Source organism: Phyllobates terribilis, unplaced genomic scaffold (genome assembly GCF_046119375.1).
Source record: "Phyllobates terribilis strain yellow unplaced genomic scaffold, ASM4611937v1 Scaffold_13__5_contigs__length_258822181, whole genome shotgun sequence".
Taxonomy (NCBI): domain Eukaryota; kingdom Metazoa; phylum Chordata; class Amphibia; order Anura; family Dendrobatidae; genus Phyllobates; species Phyllobates terribilis.
Genome location: NW_027362773.1, coordinates 4,757,972 through 4,773,697, shown reverse-complemented (window position 1 = coordinate 4,773,697; position 15,726 = coordinate 4,757,972). Strand labels below are relative to the sequence as shown.

The 15,726-nt window shown below is 41.3% G+C and overlaps 1 protein-coding gene across 2 annotated transcripts in view; it reads right to left on the bottom strand.

Moving 5' to 3' along the window:
• EDC4 (enhancer of mRNA decapping 4) overlaps nt 1–15,726 on the bottom strand; it is a 555,140-nt gene that overhangs the window by 314,437 nt on the left and 224,977 nt on the right. For both annotated transcript variants that reach the window (XM_073657960.1, XM_073657961.1), the window contains 3 exons: nt 12,155–12,250; nt 5,763–5,862; nt 1,926–2,106 (listed from right to left, as the gene is read on the bottom strand). In XM_073657960.1, coding sequence (XP_073514061.1) covers nt 1,926–2,106; nt 5,763–5,862; nt 12,155–12,250 — 377 coding nt within the window. The remainder of the gene's footprint in view (nt 1–1,925; nt 2,107–5,762; nt 5,863–12,154; nt 12,251–15,726) is intronic.

Genomic DNA, 15,726 nt, shown 5'->3' with positions numbered 1-15,726 from the left:
ACAGTGTGCCTCGAAAGAGGGGAAAGTAACAGAGGGCAGCAGTGGAATTGGGGAGAAGGAGCAATTATCAGACAGGCGGATAACAACTCCTCCGCTATGCTTGCCGCTGGAGCGGGGTGTGTGGTAGAGATGGAATCCACCACAAGTGCAGGTGGAAAAGCTGTGTCAGAGAGGGTGGAGCCAGGTTTCAGTGATGCCGAGAAAGGAGAGTTTGTTAGTAATGAGAAGATCATGGATGTAAAAAGTTTGTTGCAGATGGAGCGAGAGTTCCATAGAGCTCCTGTTAGTGGGACTGGGGAAGCAGGGGCTGGGTGGATGGGTATACAGTTAGAGAGGTGACTGTTCCCATGCTTTAGGCACACTGTGAGACTCAGAAAGGCAGTGGCTTTGGATTTGAGAGCAAAGATTTCTCTGGATTTCTTTTTTATTGGATGGTGGTTGGGCATGTCACTATTCCTGCCTTTGTGCATCCAGTAACATGAAAACCTCATTTATTCCCATTAACAGATGACCTGAGTGGGGGCTTGAATTTTGTGGGTTGAGTTAAAGTCTTTATTGGTATCATTTTGTATCGCTTTTAAGGCTCAGTTCACATTTATCCTGTGCTGTTTGCTGAGAACATAGACAAGGTTTTCCATATAAATCTGTGAAATCCAAGATTTAGAAGGAACCCCTGACGGATCCATGCATTGACTATAGTGAGGTACTTGGAATCACTTTAGACTCAGTCTGGTTTATGTTCCAGCAGTGCCCATCTTTTAGAGGTACATATAATTGTGGTTGACTGCTCTTTTGTGCATGCCTAAAAAGACGGGACAGAGTCAGGAAAGCAGATAAATGTAGTCTAAAAGTCACTCCATCAATCTCATAGTGAATGCGCCTTCACAGGGGTTTTTTTTGAGATGTAGACGGAAACCCCTACATAATCTCTCATGGTACAGCACAGGACAAATGTAAACAGAGTTTTAGTGCTATTTTTGAGATATAGAATGAATAAATCTTTTTTTTATACCGTTCATCATAGGGTATAAGAGATGAAGCTAATTTATTATTGTGGTCAGTACGATCACAGTGACACCAAATTTATATACAAATTTTAGGTTTTCTTTCCTCTGCATACACAAAAAAAACCTTTGTTTAACAAATTTTTTTTTTTTTTTTTTACACCATATCCGAAGAACTGTAATTTTACAGTTTTTGATAAACAGTTTGCGGGTTTGTTTTTTCACTGGATGAGTTGAAGTGGTGTCATCACAACCATTAGCATCCCACATAGCTAATGATGTTGAGCAAAAGTAATTTTGATCACCTTTTATTGTATTTTTGGGGGGGCGGAGGTGTGGGTCAAGGGTTTTGGTTGACCGTCTAATGTGTGTGGGCACCCCTGACTCATGAGAAGGATGCAGCCTAACCGATTTCGGATTGCCAATCTTTTTGTTCTCTAGAAGAAAAGCTTCCGCCAAAAAAAGTCAAGATGATGATCAGGAAGCTATACAGTGCATGGGATGGTCTAGTGAGATTACTGGGAGCTGACAAAAATCTCAAGGGTATGACATGCTTTACTCCCAAATTTTAGACTATAGGCAGCTATTTGTGCAAAAAAGATAAAAAAATATATAACATCATGGGATTGGCTAATACTAGAGATTAGGGTATCCAAACTGCAAAGTTCGGTGTTTGTACTGGACAGTTGATTGGATCTGGGAAAAATCTCTCTTAAAGTTCGGTTCTCCATTGTTTTCAGAGGGGTTCAGGTTCTGGTTCAAGTTCAGGTAGCCGAACCGAACTTTCGACAAATGTTTGGGTGGGGAACCAGAACTCTAACTTCCACAGGTCCGCTTATCCCTAGCCAAAACATTTACATTTTTGGCAAGAATCCTCTATACTGGCAGTCTTACCTAATAATGTTAGAAAAAAATACATACCTCCACTGACATTGTCACCTTCTACTTCTGAAGGAAGAACTTCTGTATGTTGAAGACGGCAACGGCTAACATCCTGTATTCCAAAACTCAAAACAGGGTGAGTAAGTAAAAATTCAGAAATAGAGGTGAAAGCAGCACTTCCATTCTCCTGATTCTGGTATAATTCTATGACGTACAATACCTGCAACAAAAGAACAAAAATCTCACAATGGAATATTAAATTAACTCATCTATTTCTTTAATAAAATCGTTTAAGCTTCTATGCACTTTTCTGAATGATAGCCAAGCGTAGTTCCAGTCGTCATGAAATGAAAAACAATAAATTTACATGGTGTGGTTAACCCTTTCAAGCCATAGCCAGTTTTCGTCTTCCTGCTCGGAGCAGAATTTTCAAAATCAAAGGTGTTATTATGGGGTAACTTTGGAAAGCTTCTTCTGAGCGAGCTTTAGAGAATTTGGTTTTGTGACACATTACACTTTAAGTTTGTAGTAAAATTAGGTAGATGTGATTTTTTTTTTATGAAAATTATCAGATTTTTGATGCAAGTTTAAAAAAATTGCAATTTTTATAATTACTGAAGGCAGTCAGACCACAAAAGAAAGTTAGTATTTACCATATATCTACATATATTGGCATAATTTTTTTTAAATGTTTTCTACTATGCTAGGATGTTAGAAAAAGAAAAAAATTGTTGATGAATTTTTAATTTAAAAAAATCAAACCATTTTAAAAACTACACCCCTCAAAAAAATCAGTGCTTGATGAAAAACAGAAAAGTGGAATAAAATAAATATGTACATTTTTTATCCCAAAAAATGTTGCTTTAGCTTCAATGTTTTTGATTTTCACAAGGGGGAGATAAACAGACCACTAAATTTGTTATAGTGCTACTCTCGAAAGGTGCTATACCCAATTTATGGTCAGTAATTACTGTTTGAGCATGCGGCAGGGCTCGGAAGGAAACAAGTGCCATTTGTCTTTTTGAGCGAAAATTGTTTATAGAATTGAGTGCATCCATGATATCTAGACACACTGAGGTGCCAAAACATCAAAAATCGCTAACAACTGATCCAATTTTGGAAAGTAACCCCTGTAGGGAATTCTTTTAGGGGTATAGTGACCCTACTGAACCACAGGTATTTCACATAATTTTACAATATTGGGTATTAGAAAATTAAAAAAAAATACTTTGTTTTCCATTAAAATATTGCTTTATTTCCAAAATTTTCATCTGTACAAGGTGTAATAGGAGAAAAAGAACCACAAATGTTGCACAATTTCTCACTAAAATGGCAATGTAACCCATATGTGGTCGGAATTGGTTTGGCAGGGCTAAGCAGAGAAGTAGAGTTATTTGTCTGCCAAGGTGCATCACCAAGTGTGTATCAGACAAGTGTGTTGAACTGAATTAGACTTGAATTTAATACTATCTATACAGACTGCATTTGACATCTATAACCATGACACTAATCAGCATGTCCATTTATCTATTCTTACAGGTAGGTCATCACCCAGCTATCCAACTGTGTGAGAAATCTTACCTCGTGTGTTCATTAATTCAGTATATTTGTATGCGGACCCTGTATGACCCCTGCTCACCACTTATTTTTATGACCAGCCTGTTTTTACTTTGTCTGTGTTTTAAACCCTGCATCTGGCTCAATTTGTAATTATCTGATTAAGATGTACCAAAGCCTTTCCGCTCTGCTCTACCTGAATGCATTTTCTAGCATATACAGTAGGTATGGAAAGTATTCAGACCCCTTTAAATTTTTCACTCTTTGTTTCATTGCAGCCATTTGGTAAATTCTAAAAAGTTCATTTTTTTCCTTATTAATGTACACTCAGCACCCCATCTTGACTGAAAAAAACAAATGTAGAAATTCTTGCAAATTTATTAAAAAAGAAAAACTGAAATATCACATGGTCATAAGTATTCAGACCCTTTGCTCAGTATTGAGTAGAAGCACCCTTTGAGCTTGTACAGCCATGAGTCTTCTTTATCTCACTCATCTCTCCTCTAAACCAAATATCCAAGCCCTTTCCACTTCCTCCCGACTACAAATCAAAAATATCTCCAGGATCCGCACATTCCTCAACCACGAATCTGCAAAAACACTAGTGCACGACCTCATCATCTTCCGCCTCGACTACTGCAATGTCTTGCTCTGTGACCTCCCATCTAACACTCTTGCACCCCTCCAATCTATCCTAAACTCTGCTGCCCGACTAATACACCTGTCCCCCCGCTATTCCCCAGCCTCTCCTCTCTGTCAATCCCTTCACTGGCTCCCCATTACCCAGAGACTCCAGCTCAAAACCATAACCATAAGATACAAAGCCATCCACACCCTGTCTCCTCCATATATCTGTGACCTAGTCTCCCGGTACATACCAGCACGCAACCTCCGATCCTCACAAGATCTCCTTCTCTACTCCCCTCTTATCTCCTCTTCCCACAATAGTATACAAGATTTCTCCTGTGCATCTCCCCTACTCTGGAACTCTCTACCCCAACATATCAGACTCTGGCCTACCATGGAATCCTTCAAAAAGGAACCTGAAGACCCACCTCTTCCGACAAGTGTACACCTGCAGTAACCCTCACTCCACCGTACCGCTGCACGACCAGCTCTACCCTCACCCATCCCTTGTAGATTGTGAGCCCTCATGGGTAGGGTCCTCCCTCCTGTACCAGTCGCCGTCACATTTTCGTTCAAGATTTTAATTTTTTTTTGCTATGTTTTTTTTATTTATTTATTTTACTCACTTTCATAGCGCCTTTAATTCCACAGCGCTTTACAGACATTATCGGCACTGTCCCTATTGGGGCTCACAATCTACATTCCCTCTCAGTATGTCTTTGGAATTATCCCCTTTTTAACATGAAAAGCACCATGGAATAAAAGACACTATAATAATTAATCATAATTTGTCATTTGAAGCACAATTTTGGCAGGAGTTGATTGTGGATGCCAGATCACATGAGTAAATGACAGGACAAGGGCCAGACAAAATCTAAAAGGGACTCAGTCTACCTCATTATAGTGAATAGTAAAATAAGAGGTTTGGCTGAATCCTGTTTTTTTTATTTTGGAGATTTTGAAACCTTGACTTAAAAGGGTTGTCCAAGTTTGTCATGAAAGTCTGCAGTCACTATCTGAATACAGGCTTGTGAATGCTCGCAGCACGCATAGCACGCCCTGCCAGGATTCTCCATTCCCGGGCGCAGGTGGCTATGTGCAATATGTATATTCCCAGACACAACCTGAGAAGACGTGAGCAGCATCACTCAATACAAGTGAATTAAGTGAGACGGTGAATGTCTAGTTGGAACGTGGCCAGAAGGATGCAAATTGCATACTCGCGGTCTTGGCATTCAAGAATCCTGACAGCAGCAATACGAGCAATGTCAGTATTCACAAGTGACTGCAGACGTTCATGCCAAATCTAGACAACAATAAAGTGCTTATTGTAGCGCACAGGATAAATACAAAACTAGTCTTATTCAGATTTTTGGGAGCAGAGTAATAAAATGAAGAAGCAGTCTAAGAACTGTTTTTTCTTAATTTCCTTTGACTGTGTGGTAGAAGTCAGAAACACAATTCTTTGGGTCAGATTATGGCGATGTTACATTTATAGATTTTCTTTAACTTTATGCTTTCATACACTAAACACTGTCATTTTTTAATTAAATGAAGAAATTTTGTGCAATGACATTCTTTGAACCATAAATAATTTTTTGAGGGTTAAGTTATTATTGTCACCATTTTTTGGTACATAATGTCTTTGCGTTATTATATATACTGTATATCACACACACAAACATAACTTACTTTTCTGTGAACATCAGTAAGTATCAGGAACTCTGCAGATAAATCTAAGGAAGCTTTTAATCCTGGTAGGACACTGGAGTTAAAGGGGTCAGGAGAAAACCTAGCAGAAAAATAATTCAAGTGTCAATTTCAATTCAAATGAATTCTTAAGAGCAAGCCATTTTAGGTTCATGGGAAAGAACATTTCTGCATACATCAGCAGTTTACCCACTCCAATAGCTCCAATCCTAAATACACAGGTCTGAAAAAAATAAAATTTCAAGAGCTGTTTTGGTAATTCAACGTAATCTTTATGTTTTTTGGTGCGCTGAATCTGAAAAGCACCTCCGTTTTGTCATAGGACATAACATTTCCTGACAATTTAGGTAACTACTTCTCATCTCTCATATCCTCCCTGTCTCAAAACCCTAAACAGCTATTTAACACTTTCAATTCTCTCCTTCGTCCTCCAGCACCTCCTCCCTCTTCTCTCATCTCAGCTGAAGACTGTGCCTCATTCTTCAAGCAGAAGATTGACACCATCAGACAAAGCTTTTGCCTAAAGTCCGCACAACCCCTCCTCATATCTAATCAACCTTCTTCCTCCAAATCCCACTTCTCCACCATTACAGAAGGTCAAGTCTCCCCTTTACTCTCCAAATCACACCTAACCACCTGCGAACTTGACCCAATCCCATCCCACCTCATCCCTAACCTTACCACAATCTTCATCCCAACCCTAACCCACCTCTTCAACTTGTCACTAACAACTGGTGTCTTCCCCTCATGTTTCAAACATGCCTCAATCAAACCCATCCTTGACCCATCCTCTCTGACTAGCTACCGCCCCATATCACTTCTCCCCTATGCCTCAAAACTACTAGAACAACATGTCCACCTTGAACTATCCTCCCACCTCTCCTCCTGTTCGCTCTTCGACCGCCTACAATCTGGCTGCCGACCGCATCACTCGACTGAAACTGCCCTGACCAAAGTCACCAACGACCTACTAACCGCCAAATCCAAGCGATACTACTCCATCCTCCTCCTTCTGGACCTGTCATCTGCCTTCGACACAGTCGACCATTCCCTCTTACTACAGACTCTCTCATCTCTTGGCATCACGGACATGGCCCTATCTTGGATCTCCTCATACTTAACAGACAGGACACTCAGCGTCTCCCACTCACGCACTACCTCCTCATCTCGCCCCCTATCTGTTGGTGTCCCCCAAGGTTCAGTTCTAGGACCTCTGCTCTTCTCAATCTACACCTTTGGCCAGGGCTAGCTCATGAAGTCTCACGGCTTTCAGTATCACATCTATGCTGATGACACACAGATCTACCTCTCTGGACCCGATATCTCCTCCCTACTAACCAAAATCCCACAATGTCTGTTCGCCATCTCATCCTTCTTCTCTGCCAGATATCTAAAACTCAACATGGATAAAACAGAGTTTATTATCTTTTCACCCTCTCATTCATATCCCCCATTTGACCTATCCATCAATGTCAATGGCTGTTCACTCTCCCCAGTCCCACAAGCTCGCTGCCTTGGGGTAACCCTGGACTCTGATCTCTCCTTCAAACCACATATCCAAGCCCTTTCCATTTCCTGCCGACTCAAACTCAAAAATATCTCCCGGATCCGTGCATTCCTCAGCAAAGACTCTGCAAAAACACTAGTGCATGCCCTCATCATCTCCCGCCTTGACTACTGCAACCTCCTGCTCTGTGGCCTCCCTTCCAAAACTCTTGCGCCCCTCCAATCTATCCTAAACTCTGCTGCTCGACTAATCCACCTGTCCCCCCACTATTCCCCGGCCTCTCCCCTCTGTCAATCCCTTCACTGGCTCCAAATTGCCTAGAGACTCAAGTTCAAAACCCTAACCATGGCATACAAAGCCATCCACAACCTGTCTCCTCCATACATCTGTGATCTAGTCTCCCGGTACTTACCTGCACGCAACCTCCGATCCTCACAAGATCACCTTCTCTACTCCCCTCTTATCTCCTCTTCCCACAATAGCATACAAGATTTCTCCCGCGCATCCCCCCTACTCTGGAACTCTCTACCCCAACACATCAGACTTTCGCCTACCATGGAAGCCTTGAAAAGAAACCTGAAGACCTATCTCTTCCGACAAGCCTACAACCTGCAGTAACCACCGCCCCACCACATTACTGCATGACCTCCTCTACCCCCACCTACTGTATCCTCACCCATCCCTTGTAGACTGTGAGCCCTCACGGGCAGGGTGCTCTCTCCTCCTGTACTAGTCGCTGACTCGTTTTGTTAAGATTATGTAAATGTTTTTGCTATGTATATCCCTATCACATGTAAAGCGCCATGGAATAAATGGCGCTATAATAATAAATAATAATAATAAGTCAATACCGCAAAATAAAAGAAAATATACTTCTAAAACTAATTTATTACAAATTTTTCATGAAAATTATTTTTCAACTGAAATGAGCTCACTAACAATCACTAAAATCGATTTTTTAATTCCTCTGAGGCTCCTCTTGGTACAGTTACACTTGTGAATAGAATCTGGAATGTCTCTGAAGCATCCAACAATAGTCTGCCATCATTGTAATGATCCATTTTCCCTGGTATCTTCTTTCCATCTTTTTAATGTCCTGGCAAAATCGTTCACTTTGCTCTTCACTCACAGCTCCCAGATTTTCAGGAAAGTAGTCAAGGTGGGAATGGAGGAAATGCACTTTTAAACTCATCAGGCAAATTAAATCTTGAAATGCTTTCCGCATTTGTCCAACGATCTTTTTGTAGCCAGGATCTTTTTTTATTACCTAAAAACTTCTCTACGACCTCTTTAAATGCAATCTACCCTACTTTTTGAGGATCCGTCATGGTATTGACAAACTGTTTATCAGCTATAAGCCTTCTAATATCTGGTCTGAAGAGCACACCTTCCTTCAATTTTGCCTCCGAGAAGCCTGGAAACTTGGTGACCAAGTATTTGAAGCATTCTCCATCTCTTGGAAGTGATTTTACAAATGGCTTCATCAAGCCCAATTTTATGTAGAGAAATGGTAGAAGAACTTTATAGGAAGGTACAAAAGTTTCTCGGAGGACATTGTTTTCAGTGACTGTGAGCACACTCGGCTGCCAACTCTTCTTGGCCCAGTGATTTTGTCGGTCTCAACTGTCCCACGGACACAGAAAACAAGGGTATTTGGTATACCCAGCTTGTTGCCCAAGCAAAATGCACAAGACCTTCAAATCCCCACACACTTGCCAACCGTGGTCTTCATAATTAAGTTTACGAAGAACCAATTCCAAGTTCTCGTAGGTTAACTTCAAGTGTACGGAATGACCTACAGGGGTGGAAGGGTAAAAAACGCCGTTGTGGAGTAAAACTGCTTTGAGACTTCTTTTTGAAGAATCTATAAAAAGATGCCATTGCGCTGACTCATATTGGATCTTGAATTAGCCCATCAAACCTTCGACATCGATGCAATAAACCAACTTGTCTTCCTGGGCAAAGTAAGAAACAAACTCCTTTTCACGATGTCTGAAACATGAAAAAGACACTCCTGGTAACAATAAATTCCTGCTTTTGAGCCTTGATCCGAGTAACTCAGCGGCATCTTTGGGAAGATTCAAGTCTCTTACTAAATCCTTCATCTTCCCCTGGCGAATAAAAACTTCTGGGCTTCTATCATCTTCAAAGTCGGAACTTGATTTGTCATCCGGTTCAGGTATAATTACACCTTCATAGGAGCTAGGTATCGGTCCAAGGTAGCAGGGGCCTTGAGTACTGGCATATCTGTGCCATGGGGGATGGGACAAACTGCTGAATGTAGATTGGGGTATGAAATTAACAAAAATTAACAGTCGTCACTATGGTTCTTTTGCTCTCGCCATACCATAGGAATTCCATAACGCAAAGCATCTTTTTTACCCTTGAACCAATTTCGGAGGTCCTCAACACACCATTTGCACACTTTATGAGGAGCCCAAACTTTATTTTGATCTCCAAGTTTTAGTCAGAAGTATGCGAAGTATACCTTTTTCACAAAGTAGGTAATATTCAGCTGTTGATTCAACACTGTATATTCACCACAAATTAAACAAAAACGGTCAGGCGAATTAATTCACTTTCGCAAACTCATAAGGCTAATTCGGGGAAACACGGTTGATGAATAAAATTCCACCTGACTGCCACCAGCCAATCACGCAGTTCCTATTGATGTTAATGGGGAAAGAAAATAAGCTGCCTGCCGATGGTTCACACCAGAGTTTGCAGAAGAACCTATAGGTTATAGGTTTGTGGCAAGTCCTTACGTTTAGGATTTTTTTTTCATTATAAAAACACCAAAATACATGGAAATTATATGAAAATAATCAAACAGCTTTTTAGCCGCAGACCTGTGTTTTTAGTTTTACAAGAACTCCGATCCATAAGGAGAAGAAACAAACAGCTATAGAAGAGACTTAGAAAAGAAGAAATATGCTAAAGCATAATTGTTGGTTTGTATCCTCACTGAAAGAGAAAACAATGTTATGGAACCGCTAAGCCAGCACATTAACCATTGCATGATAAAACTGGAAAGTAACTTTTTAGCATCCTGCTCTATCATAACCTTGGCATATTTCAGTTACATTGATGACATATTAATATTCAGAAAGGACTCTGAAAAAGAACTAACAAAGCTTCATGAAAAATTTAAAGAGAAATCATTTCTTTCCTATAAATCAATAGTACACGTGAAAATAAGAAACTTTGTAATATATCTTATAAGAGAAATCAGTCTCTTTCTCCTGAGGATCCTCAGCATTTTCAATTACAGGATAAAATCTGTCTTCACTAAAAACAGATTTTCGCATTATGGAAATAGGAGATGACAGATGGTGCTCATCAAGTCGTATTGCAGTTTCAGAAGGTTTCTGTGATTCCAACTCATCAATACTCCCCTTTGCACTAAACACAGATTTTTTCCATGAATTGAGAGTTTAAGATCAGTCCAAGAGGAGAATGTCACGGGTGTGTCAGCTGTAACAGACAGTCGCTCTGGATCTCGCTGTAGAAGGTCACTGCGCATGGCATTACAGACACATTCTTAATCCTTTAGGACCCAGAGGCAACCTCCACCTCCTGCTACTGGTGGACTCACCCTTGCTTGGTACTTAAAAACTCTCAGTTTGGTCCAGGGAATCACCGGTGATAGTTCTATGTACCTTTGAGCAGGCTTGGAGCACTAGGAGTCGGCTAGCTTCTTCTCTGGTGCCCTTGGAGGACAGTTGGCGTTATCCCTCTGGTGTCTGCTTAAGCTGAGTGTATCCCCTCTGTTTGTCAACCTTGTTGTTTTTAGCTTGTAGTGGGGCCTGACCAGTGCTCACCCAGTCCCCCCCATCTAGGGCCAAGCTCTGAGGACATTCATGTTGGCTTCCATGCCAACAGTTTTTAAAAAGTCCATTGTCTACAGTCAGGCCAACATGTAGATAATGATTAACTGCTGACCAGTCTTAAAAAGACATTTATAAACCAAGGCTACCATTTCACATCTATTGATAATCAGATCATCAGAGCTACCAGGATTCTTAAAATCTCTGGTTGTGACTTGCATCCCACAGTTTTAGGTACTGAGAAAAACAGCTAGAAAATTTCACCATATCCTACACTAGGATGACTGGATAAAAACAAGACTTAAAGACCATCCCTTGTTAAACTACAGACAATATCCAAAATTAGGAAATATCATGATATACAAAAAGGAAACGGACTCTGCAATGTTATGAGCTGCAGACAGGATACAGATCCACAACACACAAGAAAAAAATCTTCTGACATAACTTATGTATTACCATGTGCAGATGTGGAATCTATTCTGATATCTCACTTGTGTTCGGTACTTGGGTGGTGGTTGTGAGTCGTTTGCTAGCAAATTAAAGGGGTAGTCCAGACAAAAGTGATAAGTCTGCAGTCACTCTGTGTGACTGTAGACTTATGAATCCACCAGGACAAAAAATGTGCGCTGCGGGGATTCGCTGGTATGAGACCCGGGACTGAAGGGTATGTATAAGTTTTACATACCCCCGGCCATTCAGCGCCGCCTCACTCCATACACTTGTATGAAGCGAGCCCACGCCCCGTCTAGTGACGTCGACAGCCAGTGGGCGCGTCCCACTAGAAGGCGCCGCATTACTCAATACATGTGTATGGAGTGCAAGGCCGCACCCACTGGCTGGGTGTATGTGTAACACATACATACCCTCCATTACCAGGTCTCATAACGGCGAATCTTTGCAGTGCACAGTGCCTGCGCTGGGAGGGATTCATAAGTCTGCAGTCACACAGAGTGACTGCAGACTTATCACTTTTGACCGGACAACCCCTTTAATAATGCATCTCTGTGATGTAGTTTTAGTCAAAAAAGATTTCTCACCGGATTGTCTGCAAACAGGTCCAAGAAACTGTGCACCACATTTTTATTTGTCTGTTCTGGTCAGCACCTGTGATGAGAAACCTCCAGAAAGGAACACTGTGGAAGAACAAAACAGAATACAAACATTTTAAATCTTTCCATACAGTCTAATTATTGATAATATTAAAATGGGTAATTTGTGGATCAACTACAGCTGCACAAAAAAATATATTATCAGGCTAAATTGATGGAAAAAGTAAAAAAAAGTTAACACTACAGTCATATTTTTACCATGGAAGTAGGGAATTTACCATATTTTACGGACTATAAGACGTACTTTGTTTCCCCAAAATTTGGGAGGAAAATGGGGGGGCCCCTATAGACCAAATGTAGCTTACCTGGGGGGTGGGGCAGTATCACAGGGGGAAGCGTTAATGCTGCAGGAAGCCGGCGGCAGCAGTGGGGCGATGCTGCAACTCCAGGCTGGGAGGAGGGGGTGTCCCAGCTGTATGAGGCTGTGGGCTTCAAGAAAATGTTGACATTGTGGCAGGGGCAGAGTCCCAGCTCTACCCATTGATATCCTGATAGTGGGCTTCAGGACAATGGCCACTGGAGGTGGCGCATGCATAGATTGAGATGTTGGCTCATCATTCTTTATCAAGAATTGTCAATCCACTCAGAACACCCCTACCTACCACACACCTAGGAACATATGAAGAATTTGCAGTCATAATCGGACTCAGTATCCTCCCTCTCATGTCCTGAATCAGCTCTGAAACATTATAATGAAACAATGGAAAGTGCTCTGGGTGAAGCTGCACCTCCTACACATAGAACAACTCGACACAGATGGCAGCAACCTTGCCACACACTGTATACACGTTTTCTACAGCGATGATCCAGATGCGCCAAAGTCCATTTTGGTCGAAGATTTCATCCATTACAAGTGTATGCTTCAAACATAAAATTCTGCCATTCAACTCTCCAAACAAACCTACTTCACCACCCTGATGATCCTGAAATGTTGAAACACTTTTCATTCCCTCCTCAGTCCTAGAGTGCAGGCCTTAACCACCAACCTCAGTGCTGATGATCTGGCCAATTATTTCAAAGAAAAATTAACCACACAAGACAGGAAATTTTCTCCCAATCCCCTAATATTATGCATTCTCTTATCTTCGGCACTTAATCTATCTCGCTTTCTGTCTTTAAACCAGTCAGGGAAGAAGACGTCACCAGTCTCCTGAAATCTTCTCGCCCTACTACCTGCACCACTGATCCTTTTCCCTCATCTTTTCCAATCCCTTTTCCCTCATCTTTTCCAATCCCTCTCTCCAGCTGTCACCACTCACCTAGGTAAAAAATATAACTCCTTTCTCTCATCAGCTATTTTTCACTGCTCCTTCAAACATGCCAGCATACAACTATAACTTAAAAAAAGATCCCTCAACCAGAACTGCACTGCCAACTGCATTCCTGTCTCTAATCTACCCTTCACCTTTAAACTTGTGGAACGTTTGGTCCCCTCTCGTCTAATCTGCTATCTCTCAGATAACGCTCTTCTAGACCCTTTCAAATCCGGTTTCTGCTGATTACATTGTACAAAAATTGCCCGTAATAAAGTTTTTAACAATATACAAACAGCCAAATCTAATGGTCATTACTCCATGCGGATACTCATGGATCTCTCTGCAGTATTCAACACTGGATCAACAGCTCCGCCTCACTATGCTCCACTCTATGGGTCTCAAGAACACTGTTATTTCCTGGTTTTCCTCCTACCTTACTGACCACTCCTTCACGGTATCATTTGCTGGCTCCTCTTCCCCTTTCTGCCCGTGTTCCCCAGGGTTCAGTCCTAAGTCACCTCCTCTTCTTGCTATATATCACCCCTATTGGACAAACCATCAGCATTTGGCTTTCAGTACTATCTCTATGCGGTTTACACCCAATTATACACATCTTCTCCTGATATCAACCCCACATTACTAAATAATACAAATCATCGTCCTCCCTCTATCTAAAACTGAATCTGACAAAGACTGTGCTCCTTATTTTTCCTCTACTAACCTTCTTAAACCCAATATTACCATTTCCATGTGTTTTTTTTAATATTACCATTACTCCCAAGCAGCACGCCCACTGTCTTGGGGTTATCTTTGATTCAGTTCTTTCCTTCACTCCCAAAATCTGATCACTCGCTTGTTCATGTCAGCTACACCTCAAAAACATCTCCATAATCCAACCTTTTCTCACCTTTGACTCTGCAAAAACTATTACTGTAGCTCTTATTCATTATTGTCTGGACTATTGTAACTCTTTACAAAAAAGTTTCCCACTTACTAAACGCTCTCCTATCAAATCCATCCTGAATGCAGCAGCCAGGATCATATTATTGTTCAACTACTACACCGATGCCTCCACCCTGTGCAAGTCATTGCACTGGTTGCCCACTTGCTATAGAATACAATAAAAACTACTCACTCACAAAGTGCTCCATAGTTATGCAACACCCTACATCTCCTCCCTCATCTCTGCCACCTTACCCATGCCCTCCGTTTCGCTAATGACCTAAGACTAAGATCCTCAATAATCCAAATCTCCCACTCCAGTCGCTAAGACTTCATGTGTGCCTCACGAACTCCCTGGAATTCACTAGACCAGACAATTCGATTAATTCTTAATATGCACAGCTTCGAGTATGCCCTAAAAATACATTTTTTAACACTGGTCTACTGGCTGGTGACCGGTTCATAAAGTGTTAGTGATAATTAAGGTCATCAATGTGATACTTTGTCAGGCATCTCTTTTTTTTTTGGTGACTCCTGTTCACACTGTGGATAATTTCAAGTGAGAATTTGGCCACAGACTTCTTTTTGTTCAGATTTCTTATGCTACGTGTGAATGGGGTTTTGACAACCTCATTCCCTTGTACTGTAAATGATGTGGATTCTTAAAATTTGCAACATACAGGGAAAAATTGTTTGTCAACATATTCTTAAAACACTTAGGGCCAGATTCATTAAAGATTTTATGCCAGAAATCCAGAGTAAAAAGCTTTGAAAAGTAGCATAGTTTTGGTGCAACTCGAGGTTGCGCTAAAATTTTGCAACATGGCGTTCCATGCCATTTTTGACCACCTACAACAAAAAGTGGGTAGAGCTGGGGAGGGACAGGGGTGTGGTGAATGCTTGAAGAAAAGTGCTTAAGTCAAATGCTCTTGGTTCACAAAGTGGAGTGCACCTTTTTCGTGAATCCGGAGCATTAGACGAGTGATGTCCACCTCTGTGTGAGCCTCACCACAAATCCTATTCCAGTCAGTACTGGGAAAAGATTTGTGGCGCAACGAATGTCGATGCTCATCATGATTTTTTAAGTGGCAGTTGCTATGCCTCCGTCCCTCTTAGGCTTGTCCCACTTTGGCCAAAATTGGAGAAGTGGTAATAGCCAAAGTCGCAAAAGTTTAGCACAGTCTCGAGTTGTGCCAAAACTCTGAGACTTTTCAAAGCTTTTTAAGCCAGAAATCTGGTGTAAGAGCTTTGACGAATCGGGCCCTTTTTTTTTTCCCGGTCAATAGACCTATTTGCGTTTGT